This window comes from Triticum aestivum, chromosome 4B (genome assembly GCF_018294505.1).
Source record: "Triticum aestivum cultivar Chinese Spring chromosome 4B, IWGSC CS RefSeq v2.1, whole genome shotgun sequence".
NCBI lineage: Eukaryota > Viridiplantae > Streptophyta > Magnoliopsida > Poales > Poaceae > Triticum > Triticum aestivum.
In genome coordinates, this window is record NC_057804.1 from 24,188,730 (window position 1) to 24,210,117 (window position 21,388).

The following is a 21,388-nucleotide window of genomic DNA, read 5'->3' on the forward strand; positions in this document are numbered from 1 at the left end:
TAAAAAAACATTCCCTCGTCACGCAGACATCACATCCATCTCAAAAAAAAGGCTCGAAAAACTTTTATCGGAAAGAAAAAGAGGAAAGTCTCACTGTCATTTAAAAAAATTAAAAATTTTCTCACCGTGATCAACTAGCATGCGCCATGTGGCGTAGCTGATTGGCCACCATTTTTCCACCGTACCTTAATGGGTTTAATTAGTCTGTGGCGATCTGTTGCCTGCCACCGTCTTCCTGATATTTGTTTCCTTATCTTGCCTGCAACTGTGTTTCTTTTATTGTTGCGCACGTCGTCACCTCCTACTTTTTTCCAGTTTTGTTTACTTTTGAAATACTGAGGAACGGCTGGTAATTAACTTTGGTTGTTGTTATTACTGTGGATTTTTGGACGCAGGACCAGCTTCCCCGGCCGCCGTCGTCAGCAACCCCCCACCCTTGCCACCCTCGCCTGAACCTCGCCGCAAGCAGCCAGCGCGTACACACCTATCTCTCGCGCGCTCTGTATATAACTGATTATCTACCTATGTTCATCTTAACCACCCTTTTACATATTAACTAACATGTGATTTCACTCGGTTTCACAGACGACACGCCAGCGATCCAGCGAGAAGTTGTTAAAGTTGTATCGAATATTGTGTACAAGGTAGGTTACAGTTGGATTCTGAGTAGTATTGTGTTTAGATATGGAGTCGTATCCTAATAGGACACTTGTATCCTAGGCCTCTCGTATATAGCGGGAGTAGATACACGATGTAACATATGCCAACATAATAGCACAGAAACGCAGGGGAAGTCGGCGGCATGTACCGGCGTCCAGGGCAACCGGGTGCGGTATTGTAGCGGTGTCATGAGGAGGATCGTCCATAGTCAGGCCCCAGGATACAGCCATATCGATAAACCTCGTTAACAAATTTCGGTGTTGTACTTGTGTGATTACTTGGTACTCAGATGATCGACGGAGTGCCTCGAATTTATTTTAACAGAAACCGCCCGACCGCCACAGCAGCATGACGGCACCGCCCACGCCAAGGCTGTCACCGCTCACATCAAGGCCGCCACCGCCACCCAAGAAGGTACATGCCCTAGCTGTTCCGTTTTTAGTATGCTTTTATCTGGGGATATATGGGTTCGTTGTTGAAGAATACACCTCTTTTTTTGTGGAATACACACGAATGTGCGTATTTTATATTATAGAAGGAGGGGAAAAGAGCCCTCATACAGTAGTTAATTACAAAGCGTATGAACGCTTACTCCACCCGGCCTTGCCGGTGTACATACAGGTTGCTAACTCCTCAGACACGCCCCCCTAGCTAACTCTCCGAAGAATCTTGCTGTGTCGCACTTGAGTAGGCCAGCCTTTTTCCATGTCCTTCCCCTCCTCTTGTATTTGTTTTAGCACGCACGATTATGGATGGCAGTGCACCATCGAAGACAATTGCGTTCCTGTTTTTCCACAGCTCCCATAGTACTAGCATGAAGAGAGTTCTGATGTCTTTGTGGGCTGCTTTGTTCGTAACCTTGTAAGTGCACCAATCCTGGAGCGAGTTGGGCAGCGCCATCGCCCATTCCGGTTTCCCCAATGCCCGGCAGAACACCGTCCACGCCTGTCTGGCAAAAACGCACTGTAGTAGGATGTGTTGGATGGACTCTTTTGCTTGTTCGCAGAAAGGGCAAGCCTCCTGGTGGTCCAATCCACGACGCGCTAACCTGTCAGAGGTCCAACAGCGGTTTCTGAGTGCTAACCATGTGAAGAAGCGGCATCGCATGGGCGCCCCAGAGTTCCATCTGAATGCAGCCGTCGGGATAACTTCACGTCCCCAGAACTTGGCCTCGTAGGCTGAACATGTGGAGTGTTGTCCATTCTGTTCCCAGGACCAACTAAACTTGTCAGCGCTTCCCGGTTGAAGTTACACTGCCTGCACTCTGGACCATAGTTGTAGATATTCATGCAACATCGGTTCTGTGAGCTCTGGGCCTATATCCACTGCCCAAGTGCCTTCCTTGAGAGCTTGCTGCACCATGCGCGAAGAGCGCGTACGCTTGACCACTATGTTGTGCAGGTTCGGCGCAACCTCCTGTATTCGCAGACCGTCCAACCACCGGTCTTCCTAGAATAGTGCCGTTCTTCCATCCCTCACGATTGCTCTAGTCGCCGCATGGAAAAGCTGCATGGATTGTTCCGGCACCGTTATGGCAAACTCCGCCCACGGTTTGGTAGGATCAGACCTTTGTAACCATGGCCACCGCGACTGCATCGCAACATTCAGCCAGCCCAGGTTGGGAATACCAAGCCCTCCTGCCCACTTCGGTTTACACCTCTAGTTTGAGAGAGTCGAAGCCGTTTATCTGTCGTTTCCACGTTCGCTTAGTTCTGCTAGCCGCTCTTCCTGTTGACTGTATCATGCAAGAGTAATAAGGCCATGAGTTCTCTTATTTCGATGCAAAACATCGACGAGATAAAGAGTTAGCAGGGCGATGTCGCATGTGTTTCCTGCCGTACGACATAGCTTTGTTAGCACAATTGTCCGTGCGTTGCAATGGTAGAAAAAATAGTGTGTATTTAAAGTTAGTGAGAATTATATGTGCAAGTAAAACGTTGTGTGCACGAGAAAAAGAAAACATTTAGCTTCTCGGTTTTGCCGGATGTGAAGTAAACAATACGCTATTTTTTCATTCATTGATCGAGGGCATTTAAGAGTTTTGTTACACCATCGTACGCCAGAGAAGGCCCATGAATTATTCAATCCACTTTTCCTTTCAATCGAGGACATTTCTAGATATAAAGTTTCTGAATATTGTAGAAAACATGACACAATTTTAAAATCCTGAACAGTTTTCAAAAATTATGTACATTTTCAGAAAAATGGGAATAGAATAACAGGAAGATTTTTTAACATTCACAAACATTTTTTGAAAACATCAACTTTTTTATAAAAACATGAATATTATTTGAATTTGTGAACATTTTTTGGAATGGGAACATTTGTTGAAAATTCCTAACTTTTCAAAAATGTGTATATTTTGACACTATTTTGAATTGTGAAAATTTCACTAAAACAAGAATATTTTTCAAATTTGGACACTTTTATAAATTGCGATTTTCTTTTTAGAAATCTCGAACAATTTTGAAGAACAATAAAACTTTTCGAAAAAATGGGAAACTTTTTTAAAGTTCTGAATATTTTTCAAAACAGCAACAAAATTTTGGAATTCTAAACATGTTCTATAATTTGGTTTTTTTTATTCTGAAATTTTTTTTAGAATTTGAAATTTATGAAATAAATACTATAAGAAAAATAAACATGAAAGTAAAAAAAAAAGATAAGGGAAGGAGAATACAAATAAAAATAAAACACAGAAACAAAGAGAAATGTGCTGATCAAGAAAAAGGCCGCGACTTCTTCAAACCCCACTGAAGAAGCCAAACTGTGAAATTTTCACTAAAACAAGAATATTTTTCAAATTTGGAGCATTTTATAAATTGCGATTTTCTTTTTATAAATCTTGAACAATTTTAAAGAACAATAAAAGTTTTCAAAAAATTGGGAAATGTTTTCAAGTTCTGAATATTTTTCAAAACAGTAACAAAATTTTGGAATTCTGAACATGTTCTATAATTTGGTTTTTTTAATTCTGATTTTTTTTTAGAATTTCAAATTTATGAAGTAAATTCTATAAGAAAAATAAACTTGGAAGTAAGAAAAGAGATAGGGGAAGGAGAATACAAATAAAATTAAAACACAGAAACAAAGAGAAATGGGCCAACCCATTACTGGTTGTCCTATGCGAAGCTCCTACTATTTCTCGCCCTGTGCGGAAAATAGAATTTTCACAGCTGCGTGGGCAGAAAGATAAGTGGGCTGGCTTCGCTGGGCCACAATGCGCGGCCCATGTACAAAATTCTGAAAAAAGCCTTTTTTTCCAGCAGACTAACGCATACGAATTTCGTACCACCTCGGATAAAAAAAATCGGCGGTGAACGGATGAAAAAATTGGTGAAACGCACCTTATTTTATTAGTAGGTGTAGATATAGATATCTGTGCTTAACAAAATTGAATTTAAAATGCTTGGCTTTTTTTTAAACAAGGCAAAAGACTTGCTATTTCCATTGATTAAGAAGAGGTTTTAGAATAGACATCGCCAAGCGGCGGAAAAACAAAACAATTACTCTCGCGGCATTACATTACGCAAATGCCTAGCGCCTGCAGTGGCCAAATAGAAACTTCCTCTTTGATGTGTCGCATGAAAGTCGCCATCGGCACCGCTTTGTTTCTAAAGACACGAGCATTCCTTTCATTTCAGATCTCATATCCCACTAGTAACAGAGAAGACATGGCCTTCGTCGGTGTGCGTTATCAGAGAGGACCGCATCCCACCAAGATTTCACTGAATCGAACAGGAGCCACGGGGCCATGGGAATAGCAAGCCCAAGCCATGAGAAGACCGCATTCCAAATCCGAACAGAGAAGCGGCACTTGAAGATTGGGTGTGCCGCGGATTCTTGCAGCTGATTGTAAAGTGGTCATTTGTCGCAATTTGGCCATCCTCTCCTCTGAAGCCTATTAGCCGTCCAAACTTTGTCTTGGATAACAAGCTAGGCGAAAAAATTGCATTTGTGGGGAGCCCGCGCGTTCCAGACCGTAGCAGCCAAACTTGAGTGCGGGAGGTCATGAAACTGCACCAAGTAAGCAGACTTTGCTGAGTACTGCCCGTCATTGGTTGACTTCCACACTATAGAGTCCTGGACACCCGGCTGAATGGCCACGGTCACTAGCTTCTCCCAAATTAAAGGGCCAAGAATTGTTGAAGATGTTCTAGAGTGAGGCGAGTGTCAATCTTGATTTGCTCTATCCAGTGCCCATCCTTTACGGCCGTGGCGACCGTAACATCTTTTTTGCGTGAAATATCAAAAATCTTTGGCGCAATATCATTGGGCCTAACACCCTGAAGCCAAGAAGATTCCCAGAAGGAAAGCTTCTGTCCATCGACGATCGTGACCTGATACGTCTCCAACGTATCTATATTTTTTTATTGTTCCATGCTATTATATTATTTGTTTTAGATATTTTATATGCATTAATATGATATTTTATATTATTTTGGGGACTAACCTATTAACCTAGAGCCCAGTGCCAGTTTCTGTTTTTTACTTGTTTTGAGTTTCGCAGAAAAGGAATACCAAACGGAGTCCAAATGGAATAAAACCTTCGCGATGATTTTTCTTGGACCAGAAGACACCCAGGAGACTTGGAGATGAAGTCGGAAGAGCCATGAGGCGGCCACAAGGGTGGACGGCGCGCCTAGGGGGTAGGGCACGCCCCCTGTCTTGTGGGCCCCCCGTGACTCCCTTGACCTAATTCCTTCGCCTATATATTCACATATATTCTCAAACCACCAGAGGCATCCACGAAAATACTTCTCCACCGCCGCAACCTTCTGTACCCGTGAGATCCCATCTAGGGACCTTTTCCGGCACCATGTCGGAGGGGGATTCGATCCCGGAGGGCTTCTACATCAACTCTATTGCCCTTTAGATGAAGCGTGAGTAGTTTACCACAGACCTACGGGTCCATAGCTAGTAGCTAGATGGCTTCTTCTCTCTCTCTTTGACTCTCAATACCATGCTCTCCTCGATGTTCTTAGAGATCTATCCGATGTAATATTTTTTTGCGGTGTGTTTGCCGAGATCTGGATTTATGATCAACTTATCTATGAATATTATTTGAATCTTCTATGAATTCTTTTATGCATGATTTGATATCTTTGTAATTCTCTTCGAATTATTGGTTTGGTTTGCCCAACTAGATTGGTTTTTCTTGCAATGGGAGAAGTGCTTAGCTTTGGGTTCAATCCTGCGGTGTCTTTTTCCAGTGACAGTAGGAGCAGCAAGGCACGTATTGTTTTGTTGCCATCGAAGATAAAAAGATGGGGTTTTCATCATATTGCTTGAGTTAATTCCTCTACATCATGTCATCTTACTTGATGCGTTACTCTGTTCTTCATGAACTTAATATTCTAGATGCAACCAGGAGTCGATCGATGTGTGGAGTAATAGTAGTAGATGCAGAATCATTTCGATCTACTTGACACAGATGTGATGCCTATATTTCATAATCATTGCCTTAGATATCGTCATAACTTTGTGCTTTTTTATCAATTGATCGGCAGTAATTTGTTCACTCACCATATTATTTGCTATCTTGAGAGAAGCCTCTAGTGAAACCTATGCCCCCGGTCTATTTTCCATCATATAAGTTTCCGATCTACAATATTAGTTTCCGATTCACTATTTTGCAATCTTTTACTTTTCGATCTATAAACCAAAAATACCGAAAATATCTACTTTACCTTTTGTTTAGTTTCATATATCTCTATCAGATACCACTTTTGCAACTAACCGCGAAGGGATTGACAACCCCTTTATCGCATTGGGTGCAAGTTGTTTGATTGCTTGTGCAGGAATTAGGTGATTTGTGCGTTATCTCCTACCGGATTGATTCCTTTGTTCTCAAACTGAGGAAAATACTTATCTCTACTTTGCTGCATCACCCTTTCCTTTTCAAGGAAAAAACCAACGCAAGCTCAAGAAGTAGCATGACCTCAGTCAAGTCCGCGAAAAGGTCGCAGTCAGATGTCGTGCAAGGCGTCCAAATCCACACCACTCACGGGGTGGGTCATCCCACTCAAGCCATAGCAACCTCAGTCGGAGGGCGGCTGCAAACTTGCGAAGGTGCAAAATGCCAAGGCCCACATATTCCTTTGGCTTGCAGACGTGGTCCCAGTTAATCTTGCACTTGCCGCCACTAATCGTGTCAGATCCTGCCCAGAGGTAGGCACGCCACAACTTGTCAATCACTTTTAGAACCTCCACCGGATGTCGAGCGGTGGATGTGATAAATAGCCCATTCGTTCGGCTCGGCCCAGGCAGAGCAAAAGTTTCCCGTGCTTTTCACTATGTAGTTTATCACCTCTTTCTTTTTGTCAATTATTTCAATGTGATACTCTGGTAAGACTAGTTTCCTACGGGTGGTTTTCGGACCTTCCTGAATCGTGAAAAAAAGTTGGGTCAAATTCATTGCCCATAGGATTAGTCTGTGGCTGTCTGGCCTACCAATGTGTTACCTATCTCGGACAGCTGGTAGTTAACTTGTTACTTTTGATTTGACTCAGGACCCACTACACCGGTTTTCACAAGTTGTCCCCGCGCATATTATCTGAGTATATCGGTTAGTACCGAGTGTGCTCTCCGCACGGAAGATGATTCATGTTGCTCTCTGCTGAGATCCACAATTTCTCCATCCAATGTGCCAGCATGCCTTTGCACGCTAGGCGAGAGTGGTGGTGTCAAGGAAACCGGAATGGGTGTTGAAGACATTATCAAGATCTATGCCGACTGTGTTAGGGTACAGCCGGACGACATCTACATCCCGACGAATGGATGCAAAGAAGGTACATGCATCAAACTTCCCTTTATATCTGATGAAATAAAAAAGTTAACTACGAGGCAGGAACTGATTGCATGCATTACTTTGTATTAGTTCTGAAGTCTGCACCCATCTCTCAGCCGCCAAATGCCGCATTATATTGGCATGTTCTTATCATTTTATCGGTGATTGCTTTCACGCTTGTACTCCTGGTGGTGTATTTGGTTGCAAACTCAGATCAAAATAAACATAAATTATTTATACCAAACTTTTATTTCTCTATAACATATAAAATCAATGTACAATTTTAGTTGTAATGTTTTCTGTCACACAAAGAAAAATTGACAACATATATGTATACGGTTCTGGCACTTATCACCCAAACCATATTTTTAGTAAATATACAATATTTTGCAATATTTATTATTATTATTTATTTGATGCCTTGACTATTCTAAATATTCATACAATCAAGTGTCGCAAGGTCCAAGAAAAAGGAAAAATGGAAGCCTACACTGATTGATTTGGGAAATTGAGATCAAAATCATAGTGTATATGTATGTATTATGTTTCATTTGTAGCTTCTAAATATCTGGACTGAGATCTCTAAAGAATGTTATACAACTGATGTCTAGACACAAATTTCTAGAATGTATGATTGTCTATTGGTACCCAGGTTTTGCATCGTAATAGGAGCAGAAAAATTGTCAGTTTTGTTAGTAATGTGATTTATTTTGAGCATATTTTATCAAATTTATTTTTTGTAGAATCACACCAACCAGGTTTTGAATGTACATGGGGGGCTCGAACCCAAGACTTATGCGGTTAGGAGAGGCGGGCTTACCACTTGAAGTGGGAAGCAATATGTGAACTTATGTGGTAAAACCTGCATATATCTTGTGAAGTTGGAATGTTTTAAACACAATGTTTTGTTTGGAATTTTCGGACCAATGTGTACTTGCAATTATCCTAGTGGTCACCTTTTTGTGATTATTGGCGCGCTAGTGATTCATCTTGTGTGGAAGGGTAAATTAATCCTGCAACTTAGAGCATCTACAGCCGGACCTCTCAAACTGGCCTCATAAGCCCGGCGGGCTGCCCGATCACGTTTTTACGACCCAGACGGCCCCCTCAAACGGCCCTCAAACACCCGGACTGACCGACACCCTCCATATCTAGCCCAAATATGGGGCAGATATGGGGGCGCCCTGGCACGCCTGCCACGTCGATATGACGGTAGGGTCCCACGCGGAAACACCAGGAAACCCGGCGGTCCGACGCTCGCCGCGTCCGTCGCCGTGGTGTGAACGCCGCGTGGCGCCGCTCCGGCTCGCCGCCCAAGACCAAATCCAGCTATTTAAGCCGGACGGCGTCCCGCAACCCTAACCCATCCCCCTTCCCCTCTTCCCGCAGCCAGTTCGAGCCCATCCACCTCCTCCCTCTGCCGCTCCTGCGCTCTGCCGACGGTCCAACGCTCCGCCCAGCTCCAGCAGTCAGTCATGGTCCGGAGCAAGATCATCTACTACGCCATGCTACGAGATCCGACAGGAGATCCGGACGAGGCAAGCCGCGCGCGCCGCCCACGTCGCTGCCGGGCTGTCTCCGGACTCGCCGGAGCCAGGGGAGGAGGAGCAGCAGCCGGGGGAGGAGGAGGAGGAGGAGATGGCTCCGAATTTAAATTTTTACATCTCTTGTTTTACATCTTCAAATTTGCGTCTTCTATTGAAGATGCTCTAAGTTCCTCATTGTGCCACTACATAGCTAAGTATCAATGGAAAACTAATGTAATTAACTCATCAAACAAGGATGAGGCATTTCGTACAAAAAGAAACCACAGGAGAATCCAAATCACACACAAACTAAAGAAATAGAAGGGGCATCAGAGAACATATGACTGCACCATTACACACTAAGTGTTAAAGTGTCTGAGACGACCGTCGTGAGTATATATGGTTTCTCGTCACATGCACAATACAGTATTGTAAAAATCAGTATGCATATTAACACAGATATTTTCCACCCATGATTATTAATTGTTAGTTCTACTTCTACCAATAAACATGTGCACAAAAGTTTCAGTAGTTCAAGTTATTATTCTAAAACTTGCATAACACGATGGTCTCCAGGAAAGTGTAAGGTGATGGCACTGCTGTCTAGCTTTTGTTCCAATAATCATAATACTAAAAGGTGGGGATGGGCATTGTACAGTTTCTAAATTTCACTTTGCAGCCTCTCTGCATTGCACTTCGCAGGGGTAAGACTAGGTTTCTATAATCCCTCCCCAGACCCCATCTTGTGTGGGAGATTCTATGCGCTGGATCCTTTTAGAATTCATGTAAATTTACACATGCAATGTTTGAGCCATTCAGATTCCAGTAGTTTTTCTTGGGAAAACAAACTTTTCTGTGTGTGGGCATAAGAAACCAATATAGGGCTCTAAAATGATTTGTTTAGGGCATAACAAACTTTTCTACGCCTGCGAATGGACAACACGTCCGAACCTTGTGGTCCGGACGTATGCGGGGGCGGTTGAGGGTCCGGGTTGAAGATGCCCTAATATTGAAAGTCACGCCTTTGGCTAAGGACCACGCAAAATGGCTGAAATGTGTCATGACCAGAGGGAGAAGGAGGGGGAGAGGGGATCGAGATTGGATCGGTAGGTGAGAAGAACAGGGGAGGAGGAGGAGAGAACTTGACGAAGGGGAAAGGAAGATTCGATTCTAATCACTTGCTGCCTCACGCATTCCATCATCGTACAATAAGTAGCTGTTCCCACTGGGCTCACCCTGGGCCACGACCCAACACACACACGTGGCCTCCAGCCCATACACGACACACACACGGTTGCGGTTCAGTTAACAGCAGTTAACTGAACTGCATTTGCAGTCCGCTGCAGATCGTCATCTGCAGGCGTGACATTGCCCCCGTCTTGAGAGGAAGCTCCTTCCCAGATGCAGACCAATGGGTAGCGCTCTTTTAATGTGTGATAATCTTCCCAGGTTGTGGTTGTTGGAGATCGATTGGACCACTGCACTTGTAGCTGGATTACTGGCGCATCTCCTTTCTTCATCATGCGACGCTCCACGATGGCCACTGGTTCCGTGTCGCCGGTGACCAAGTCCGGTACCTGCGGCAGCTCGGAGAAGACCGGGGTGTAATCGGGGGTGTAAGGCTTCAGCTGAGACACATGAAATACCGGATGGATTCAGCTGTCGGCTGGTAGTTGAAGACGGTACGCCAGGTTGCCGATCCGTTCAGTCACCGTGAATGGCCCGTAGAAGTTGTAGGAGAGCTTCCAGCAGGAGCGATTGACAACCGACGACTGTGCGTACGGTTGTAGCTTGAGCAGCACTTGCTCGCCGACGTCGAACGCGCGCTCGGCACGGTGACGATCAGCCTGCTTCTTGAAACGCGACTGAGCGTGAGCAAGCTGAGCACGGAGGTGTTCCGTGTGGGCCGCCCAGTCCAGATCCTCCGCAGGTGCGCTCGGGGTCGAGTTGTCGCTGAAGTGCGGTAAGCCACCCAGGTTAGGGTCGATGCCGTAGAGCGCCCTGAACGGCGAGCACTTGAGAGACGTGTGATGCGTGGAGTTATACCAGAACTCTGCTGCCGGCAGCCACTTGCGCCATTGCCGCGGGGTGTCGTGGACGGCGCATCGTAGGTACATCTCTAGACACTGGTTGACCCGCTCCGTCTGGCCGTCCGTCTGGGGGTGGTGGGCGGTGGAGTAGAGGAGCTTGGTGCCGGCCGCAGTGAGCAGTTGTCGCCACATGGCACTGGTGAAGATTTTGTCACGATCCGAGACGATGGAACGAGGGACGCCGTGCAGCTTTATGACGTGCTCCCAAAACGCGCGGGCCACCTGCGCTGCCGTGAAGGGGTGATGGAGTGGCACGAAGTGCGCGAACTTGGTGAGCCGATCGACGACGACCAGGATGGAGTCACATCCTTCGGACTTGGGTAGACCCTCGACGAAGTCCATGGTCACATCTTGCCATGGCGCGTCCGGAATCGGCAGGGGTTGAAGCTTGTCGGTCGGGTGCTTGTTCTCGTGCTTGGCGTGCTGGCAGATGCCGCATTGACGAACAAAGTCTTCCACGGCGCGCTTGAGGCCGGGCCAGGCAAAGAGCTTGCGCACTCTGTGGTAAGTGGTTGTAGCTCCCGAATGGCCCCCCACCGCGCTGTGATGGAGCGCTGCGATGAGCTTGGTCTGGAGCCCGGAGTTGGCGCCGATCCACAGGCGGCCGCGCTGACGTATTACTCCATTCTGCAGTCCCCGGCCTTGATCGTCCTCGCCCACCACTGCCAGCTTGGCGAGCAACTCTTGTGACTCGGGGTCAGTCTCGTAGGAGTTCGCCACCTCTTGCAGCCACTGGGGTTGGCACATGGACAGCGCGTCGAGCTCCAACAGGGCCAACGCGAGATAGTGCATCGGCGGGGCCGTTGTCGACACCTTTCTTGTAACGGAAGGAGAATTGGAGGCCCACCATCTTTGCCATAGCCTTGCGTTGCAGATCGGTGACCAGCTGCTGATCGCCCAGTGCGCACAAACTTTTGTGGTCGGTGACGATCTCGAACGGGGCACGTTGCAGGTACGGTCGCCACTTGTCGACGGCCATCATCACGGCGAGGAATTCTTTTTCATACGTGGAGAGCTTCTGATTCCGCACCCCAAGAGCCTTGCTGAGGTAGGCGACAGGGTGGCCATCTTGGGTGAGCACCGCGCCCACGCCCGTGTCGCATGCATCCCTTTCGATGGCGAACGGGCGTGTGAACTTGGGGAGAGCCAAGACCGGCGTGCTCATCATTGCCTGCTTGAGCATGTCAAAAGCTCGCTGTGCCGTGTCGCTCCAGACAAACCCTTTCTTCAAGAGGAGCTGCGTCAGAGGCTTGGCGATGATGCCATAGTGAGGAACGAACTTGCGGTAGTAGCCTATCAATCCCAAGAATCCACGTAGCTCAGTTGGTGTCGAGGGCACGGGCCAGGCCTGCATAGCACTGGTCTTGCTTGTATCTGTGGCAACGCCGTCTTGTGAGATCACGTGCCCAAGGTACTCGATGCTTGTTTGCGCGAACGAACACTTGCTGGCCTTGGCGAATAGCTGGTGCTCACGCAAAAGGTCCAAGGTGAGGCGCAGGTGTTCTTCGTGTTCCTGCAGGTCGAAGCTGAAAACCAAGATGTCATCCAAGAAAATGATGATGAACTTACGGACATAACGGCCGAAGACTGTGTTCATCAGGCACTGGAATGTGGCTGGCGCGTTGCACAATCTGAATGGCATGACGCGAAAATGGTAATGACTGTGATGAGTCTTGAACGTTGTTTTCTCCTCGTCTTGTTCCCTCATACGGATTTGGTGATAACCCGCGCGCAAGTCAATCTTGGAGAAGTACTTGGCCCCGGCCAATTCGTCGAGCAGCTCATCAACCACAGGGAGTGGAAATTTGTTCTTCACGGTTGCTGTGTTCAGGCATTGAAAATCAACGCAAAAACGCCAGCTGCCATCCTTCTTTTTCACAAGCAGCGCGGACTCATGCTATGCGCGATGAGGCCCGAGTCGAGCATCTCCTGAACTTGCCGTTCAATTTCATCCTTCTGCGCCGGCGAGTAGCGATACGGCTTTGTGTTGATCGGCGTGATACCCGGTTCCAGGTTGATGGTGTGATCATACTGACGACGCGGAGGCAGGGTGGTTGGTTCTGCAAACACATCTTGATACTCGCGCAGAACCTTCTGAATGTTGTCAGGGATAGGTGTAGATGGTGGTTCGTCAGTTTTCTCCATGATGACCAGAGCTGCTGTCCAGATGTCGTTGGCCATTTCCATTCTGTGAAGCTCATAAGCATCGAGCTCTGAAATTGGAGGCCTATTGGTGTTCTTCACCCCTTGCAGTTTCACTGTTTTGCCCCCAGTGTCAAACTGAATCGTCTTCAGTTCCCAGTGGCACAACATCGGGCTGTGGGCAGAGAGCCAGTCCATTCCCAGTACGCCATCGTAGGCACTCAGTGGCAACACTCGAAGGTCAGTGTGGAATGTGTGACCAGGCACTTGCCAGGCCATTTTGCGCACCATTTTGTTGCATAGCAGTCGTTGTCCATTTGACACCCGAACGGACACAGGAGGCAGATCTTCCTGCTTAGCAGCAATCCGGGCAGTGAAGTTTTCACTAATGAAACTGTGGGAACTCCCGGAGTCGACTAACAGCAACATGATCTGGTCGCCGACTTGAGCGCGTAAGCGAATTGTAGATGGCCCTTCCTCACCGGACACGGCATGCTGGCTCAGAGAGCAGCATTCTGGTTCTTGTTGAATTGGAGCATCCAACGGTTGCAGTGCGTGCACCGTGTCGTCGGACAGAGTTTCTCCGAATTCACCCACTTCAATCATCAGAATCTGCCCCGTGCGTTTGCACTCATGCTCGCGAGAGTACTTATCCCCACAACGGAAGCACAAGCCATTAGCTCTTCGGAATTCTCGTAGCTGCCGTTCCCGAGCAAAATCATCGTCCGCTGGGCGCGGTTGCGCTGCTGCTGTCCGGACTGGAATGGTGGCTGCTGTAGATGCTTGTGGAGGTAGGCGACCCACTGGCATGATCCTTTAGCGTTGTGCACGTTGTCGCTCCAACTCCTCTTCCTGAATCCTTGCAAACAGAGCTGCTCAAGTGATACTGGAGGGGGACTGAAGACGGACGCCTAGCCGGAGTTCATCCTTGAGGCCCAGCAGGAACTGAGAGACGAAAAACTGCGGGCTCAAGTGCGGATCCAGAGACAGCAAGTGATACATCGATGTCTCGAACTGCTGGCGATACTCTTGCACGCTCCCAGTCTGCCGCAACTGAACCAACTGATGCATTTGCGCTTCGAACTCTTTTGGCCCAAATTCCTCTTCCACGGCTGTACGGAAAGCCGCCCACGATAAGCCTGAATGTTTCTGACGGTGAGCCTGCAGCCACATCGCTGCCAAACCATCCATGTACAGCGAGGCCGTGATGACCCAACTGTGCGGCGGCACTCGGTACAGCTCGAAGTAGGAGATGCAGCGCTCGAGCCAGATGCGTGGGGCGTCGCCGTCGAACCGGGGAAAATCGTGCTTCGGTGGTTTGGTGTAGAGATCTGTCCCGCATTCCCGATCCGGGGCCGTCGGAGAGGGCTGAAGCAGCAGAGGTGGCCCGTGGTTGACCAGCCGCGCATAGGGAAGCTGAGCCGCTCCCTCCGTATAGAGTGGGGGAGGAGCGGGGCGAGTCGGCGGAGGTGGTGGTGGTGGTGGTGGTGTAGAGGAGCCCGCCGTCGCCGAAATTCCCGAGGGTGACAGGGCGGTGTGAGGCGCGGCGGAGGGGTCGACCGTCGGTGCGGCCTTGCGCGCCTCATCCACATCAGCCTGGGTGAGATCGATTTGCTTGGAGAGGTGCTTGAGCTCGGTGGAGACCTACTCGTTGTAGGAGAGATGCGCTTGGTGTCGCTCGTCGGCCGTTTTCTGATTCGCATCGAGGCGACGGATGACCGACTCCAGCAAGTTCTGCAGCTTGTCCGTGGTCTCCGACATCGCGTCGAGGACGCGGCGAGTCTGCGCCGAGGGCTTGGACGGCGCCGTGGTCTCGCTCCAAATCGGTTGAACCCCGAGCAGGATTTCGTGCAAACTCGCCGGAGCGGCTGCACCTGCCTCGGTGGATGTTACCGGCGATCGAGAGGGTATGAGAGTCGCGGCGGCGTGAGGTGGTGGGAAAAAAATCTAGGCTCTGATTACCAAATTGTCATGACCCGAGGGAGAAGGAGGGGGAGAGGGGATCGAGATTGGATCGGTAGGTGAGAAGAACAGGGGAGGAGGAGGAGAGAACTTGACGAAGGGGAAAGGAAGATTCGATTCTAATCACTTGCTGCCTCACGCATTCCATCACCATACAATAAGTAGCTGTTCCCACTGGGCTCACCCTGGGCCACGACCCAACACACACACATGGCCTCCGGCCCATACACGACACACACACGGTTGCGGTTCAGTTAACAGCAGTTAACTGAACTGCATTTGCAGTCCGCTGCAGATCGTCATCTGCAGGCGTGACAAAATGTAAGCATGGTGTATGGACATGAAACAGCCCTAACCGCCTCACATCGTTGGGGAGAACTTCTACTTCCTCTAGGAAATCCAGATCGTCCTCCTCCTCCCCATGTAGTTTCATGCTAGCAAAATAGTCTTTCAAGCTAGGTTCTGGCAGTTTTTACACTTGCCAACACCTGACACCACAATGGATGCAAGTGTTGCCTTCCCCTCACCCCTCGCATCCTCTTTTCTCCAAGATCTGTTGCTGAGAAGAAACCTGGTGGAGATGACAGTTCGTTGTTCGAGCAGCATTACCATAGGGAACGCTCAAGCTGGCCGGCCCATGTAGTGCAAGTCGCTCGTCGTTCCTCTGTATTTTTCCTGTTTTTATTACTAGTTTTCAAGTGATTGTTTTATTTCGTGCGTGAATGACAACTCAGGATCAGCCTCCTGAAAATCTGAGGAGGGTATTTTAGTCGTATAAAAAGTTTGGCCAAGAAATAATTCTGGTTAACTTAAAAACAATTTACGAGGACAATATAGCCTGAACTGTACATATCTTTGACCCCAGATACAATGTTAGTTATACCCTGTTTAATCTTTTACATGAGTGCAATTTGATCATGTTTGATTGCATACTTCAGAAAAGGAATCAACACAAGGTGAACTCAGTACTAGCACTTTTTCAAGAAAAAGTTCAACGGATCATAGAGAACTCCAGTGTTGTGCTACGTTTTCTTTTCAATCTGTGCTCGTTGCCACGACACATCGAACGAGTGAAGAGTCAGAAACACACTCACACATCCGGAAAAGGAAGCAACAAGGGAACCAACAAACATGACCTGCAGCTACTTTCGACCAAGATTCCACATTTATCGACCAACCATATGCAGTCATTGGATTGGACCAACAAAACCAACTCACAGATGGGGGACGGATTGCGACGTAATAACAGGCTAAGTTAGTTCTATAATAACAAAATGGCTCCCAGACTCTCTTCCTCTCGTGACCTCCACCCAAGCAAAATAATTCAACAACTAAGCATTTGCCTCAACCCTCTCGGCGTACGCGTGGCCTCCTCCCTGGTTGCTGTAGTAAGAGTTGCCGCCGCCAGACCGGCCGCCCCTGCCCCTGTTGTTGAAGTTCCTCGGCTGGTAGTACCCTTCTTCGTTGTTGTTGTAGTACCCGCCGCCGCCACCCCGGCCATTCTGGTACCCGCCACCGCCTCCCTGGTATCCGCCACCCCCACCCTGGTATCCACGCCCATTCTGGTAGCCGCCGCCCATGCCACGGCCGCCTCCACGCCCGCCACGGCCATTGGGGTAGGCCCCCCTCCTGCCACGACCACCTCCCCGCTGGTTCTGATGAGACCGCCTAGGGTGCTGGAACTGCTGCTCTTTTGGCTCAGCATCCCTCTCATCTTGCTCTTCCATGTCAAACTTCTCCTGCTCTGCCTGAACAGAGGGATATTCCTCGGGAGGGTTCACGGGGGCTTCACGATCCTGAAACTGGCGTGTTAGCATCAGCCTGTAAATATATATATATCATATACAGAAAAACAATCCACAGGTCATCGGTCTTTACCACATTTTGCACGTCCGCTGAATCAGACTGATGATCATTGTAAATTTCCGTAGCATGGGAGTCTTCCTTCTCCTCCTGTCAACAAGTAAACATACCAACAAGATCAATATAAGCTCAATCATTTCTACTTTTAGAGGTAGACAAACAAAATACTTGACCCCTCAAAATGTCAAACAATAAAACCGTGTGAAATTCAAATATAAACAACCATCTGATAGTTACAAAACGTATTTGCTCAGTCTATCATAGCTCAGCTAAAATGAATAATAACCAAGCCATTACAACTAAGCAACAGTAGAAACACTTTACACTAACAAAAACAATAAATCTAGCAAAGTATATTTTTTAAATCTCATAAGCAGAAACACTTCACACATGGTAGCGCTTTAGGTGCACCCTCAAAGTCCTGACTCTGATCACCATATGCTAGTATCAGGAAATTAGTGGTTCTTTTGCTTTTCTGGACAAAATATAGTGGCTGATTATTTGTTTTATACTTATTATACAATTGAACCTAGAGACAAGGAGTCTGGAATCAGAGTACAGCTAGCCAGGAGAACCAGTCTTCTGGGAAATATGACCCTCTCATCAAGAATAACAGTTACATGTACCTACATTTTGTTCTCTATATATCTATATACACCAGCTATCATGACACTGGCATGGCTCACTGGGCAGCCACCGGCAAATAACACCCAAATCTTCAGTGAAATCAGTGCAAGTGCAGATGACACTACAAGTTTGTTTTAAAATAGAACATAGGGAAAATGCTATTTTTACACAAATAGACACACTCAGAATGAGAAGGACATATCGAGTCAACAGCTGAAAACATATGAGCGGAAAACAAATGCAATCAACCCCTCAAACAAAGCTGAGGCACTCCGTACAAATAAAAACCACAGGAGAGCCCAAATCACATACAAACTGAAGAAACAGAAGGGGCATCAGAGAACATATGAATGCACCATTACACACAAAGTGTCTCAGACGACCATCGTGAGTTGCAAATGGTTTCTCATCACATGCACAACGCAATATTGTTTAAAAACAGTTTGCATGTTAACATGTTAACTTTCCCACCCAAGATCGTTAATGATTAGTTCTACCAATAAACATGTGAACGAAAGTTTCAGGAGTTCAGGTTATCCTAAAACTTGCATCAACACAATTCTCTCCAGGAACTAAAAAATACTGAAATGCCATCAGTGAAATATGAATGCACCATTACACACTGAGTGTCTCAGATGACCGTCGTGAGTTGGATAAGGTTTCTCATCATATGGCACAAAACAAAAACAGTTCCAGCGACTGGAAAACACACAAAAGTTAAACATGCACCCAAATTCATGATTGGATGTTTGAAAAGTGCAAGACAGCATGATTTCTCCAGGAGAACTATTTAATTATGAATGCACCATTTCAACGTATCCCACCTTGTTGATTTATCATAGGTATGGAGGTGCATCTTAATGGTACTCTACACCAAAGAACTGTGATATTACCAAAGGTGTTGTAAGTTGATGGCACTGCTGTCTAGCTTTTGTTCCAATAATCATAATACTAAAAGGTGGGGGATGGGCATTGTACAGTTTGTAAATATAATGTCTTGAGGCAACATGCAGCAGATGATGCCTGGACGATGTCTAGGTTGTTATAAAAAATGGAATGTGAGAGTGAACTCACAGGTTAGAAATCAGTTTAGAAATTTAGGAAAATGACACTAACTTTAGTTTGAGTACACATACAAAAGAGTGGGTACAGCAGCAGCCTTGTCTTCTACATATTTAAATTGTAAGTGATTTTATGACGAGCACCAGAGGCTGGAGCCTACACTTATCATATTAATGCTGGGTAAATAACATCCCTATAATCAAGCTTGCGCAACAAAACTGGCAAGAACAATAAGGGTAGATTCTGTAACTAGAAAGACTGTAAAGGGCTTAGGACCTTGCAGCTTAATCCTAAAATAGAAGTCAAAGAAGATTCCTCAGGACTCAACAAAGATTATGAATGACCTATAGTTATGAAAGAGAATCTGCACCTCAGGAAAGTAATCCTGCAACAATATCATAAGTACACAGCTAGAATGCCAAAGAGTACCAGACCCAAAGAATATTCAGCTTTTAAGTTGTTTTATCAAAGTTATGTTGGTCCTAAGTCATAATCATACAGTAGATATGCAACAAGCAAGAATGACAGAGAGGTAAAATGGAATGCAGGAGCATGTGCTTCTTCAGTAGATAGTAAATACTCCCTCTGTAAAGAAATATAAGAGCGGAGGGAGTAAATAATTTGAGTGTCTTAAAATTCAGGTGAAATTACACGTGCAAATGTGTGATCCATTCAGATTCCAGTAGCTTTTATTGGAAAAACAAACATATTTTTGCGCCTGAGCAAAAGAAACAAATCTAGGTCTCTAAAATGCAATTCTTTATGAGCACAAAAGTTGCTTTATACAAAGGGTACAAATATTGTCAGAGCGCTAAACTTTGTTTCTCCACTCATCCTGCAGAAATGCCAGTTTTTTTAGTTAAATTTACAAACAAAACACGTGTACCCTTTTTCAGAATGTTTTTACATCAGGTATTAGTGTTTTTCAACCAGCATTTTAAGTAATGGACAACAAAGTAGACTCTGAAAAATTAGACACGCAAAGAAAAAAAGAAACAGCTGCAAGATAAACAATCATGCTATTGCAAGACCACAACAATGAATTCTAGATAGTGGTGACACTACACATAATATTATACAAAGCACATAGTGGTTCAGTTATTATCTTCAGCAGTTTTTTCCAGAACACCAATGCACAGGCACTCTCTGTTACATCTAAGCAACGGCCCACAACATCCATATGGAACAGCATAATCTACATCCCAAATGGAGAGACCTTGCAGTTTTCCACATTGATCATTACTACTGAATCGGCACAAACAGCAGCAACAGCAGCATTGCTGATCATAATAATACTAGGAGCACATCATTGACCAATCGTTGACAAAGATCAGAGCACAGTTTAAGGGCAATGATAACTGCACCATGCTAAGCATAAATTAAATTACGCAAAAAATGCAGTTTGCGAACCTTGTGACCTTCAGCAGCTAGGTTCTCCTCCACTGCTGATGCCTCTGGTGAGGCAGTCATACTCTCCTGTGCCTGCACACCTTCAGCTCCATAGCTCCCTCCTCCAACTGCAGCTGCTGTGTAGTAGTCTGATGCCATGATCCTGTCCAGCTTAGCCCTCACCGCAGCATCTACAGCCAAAAGCCACAGCTTTCAGTCAGCAATAATTTCCAATCAAACCAGATAACAAATCTACCATATCAATAACACTCACAAGTAACAGAGGAGCCAGGGTGGATCGGCTCGTCGGCGCGGGCGAGCCATAAGCGGGCATGGTGGGCACAGGCCTGGAGCGCGTCGCGGTGGGAGACGCCCACCGCGGAAGCAGGGCGAGCCGCGGCAAGGGCCGCCACAGCGGACACGACGTCGAGGTCGCCCTCCACGAGCAGGTCCACAGTGTCGTCCCCGACGCAGTCGTAGGTGATGCAGCTGCTCCGCTCATGCTCGCGGGCGACCATGGTGGCGATGAAGTCGCTCTGCGGCTTGACGTCGAAGAGGGTGCCGAAGTAGACGAGCGCGAGGAGGTCCTGGACGGAGGAATCCGAGCCGGAGGGCTCCGGGGCCGGGGCCGGGGCGGGGGCGGGGGCGACGGAGACCTCCTCAGCGACGGCGACGGCGAGCGGCGCGCGGAGCCGCTCGAGCTCGTCGATGACGGCGGCGAGGGTGGGCTTGGAGCGCATCACCTCCTTCTGCTCCTGGTTGAGCGTCTTGCCGGCGGCGACGGCCTCCTCCATCTGCGCGATGCGGTTCTGCTTCTTGCGCAGCGCGCGGAGGCGCTTGGTGACCACGGAGAGCGTGGGCCCGTCGTTGGCCTCGGAGGCGGCCGCCGCCGCCGCGGCCGCGGAGCCGGAGGCGGAGGCGGTGGGGGAGGCGGCCATGGCGGCGGCTAGGGTTTTAGGGGCGATTTGGGGATTTGGGCTTGGGAGTCGCGTCGAGTCGGGGCGGCGAGATTGGGGCGGCGTGGGAGACTGGAATTTATGGACAAGGGAGGGGTAGGGCGATTTGCGGGCGGGCCAGATGGCCGCGCACGCATCGCAAAGCACTGCCTCCACCTACAATGAGATCTTTCTTTATTTTTGCGAAATTTCAACTTTTTTTTTTTTGAGTTGGCGAAATTACAGCTTATATAACACACATAAAAGTACAAGCAGCTTGTGGTTTGTTTTCTCACTTGTGTTTTTATATTATAAAAAGTATTACTCCCTTCGTCTCATAAT

The 21,388-nt window shown here is 47.3% G+C and overlaps 1 protein-coding gene, 2 non-coding genes and 1 pseudogene across 6 annotated transcripts; all 4 read right to left on the minus strand.

Annotated features, from left to right (window-relative positions):
• Positions 1 to 9,300: 9,300 nt before the first annotated feature.
• Positions 9,301 to 9,396, minus strand: LOC123095341 (uncharacterized; annotated as a pseudogene).
• Positions 9,397 to 16,187: 6,791 nt separating this feature from the next.
• Positions 16,188 to 21,136, minus strand: LOC123090708 (nuclear transport factor 2). 4 transcript variants are annotated; one of them, XM_044512038.1, is made up of 4 exons: positions 20,386 to 21,136; positions 20,133 to 20,302; positions 17,049 to 17,120; positions 16,188 to 16,972 (listed from the first exon to the last, which is right to left on the minus strand). In XM_044512038.1, exons 1-4 carry the CDS (start codon positions 21,047 to 21,049, stop codon positions 16,502 to 16,504), a joined length of 1,377 nt encoding a protein of 458 aa, XP_044367973.1. In that variant the 5' UTR covers positions 21,050 to 21,136; the 3' UTR covers positions 16,188 to 16,501. The 4 variants fall into 4 exon arrangements, with proteins under 4 accessions (XP_044367973.1, XP_044367972.1, XP_044367975.1 ...); XM_044512037.1 differs by having other exon boundaries at positions 17,049 to 17,123; XM_044512040.1 differs by having other exon boundaries at positions 16,188 to 16,966; positions 20,386 to 21,135.
• LOC123095339 (small nucleolar RNA Z161/Z228) lies at positions 17,991 to 18,079 on the minus strand. Its single transcript, XR_006446200.1, has one exon. It is a non-coding gene; the product is annotated as a small nucleolar RNA Z161/Z228 (small nucleolar RNA).
• LOC123095340 (small nucleolar RNA Z161/Z228) lies at positions 18,249 to 18,336 on the minus strand. The gene has a single exon (XR_006446201.1). It is a non-coding gene; the product is annotated as a small nucleolar RNA Z161/Z228 (small nucleolar RNA).
• Positions 21,137 to 21,388: the final 252 nt, after the last annotated feature.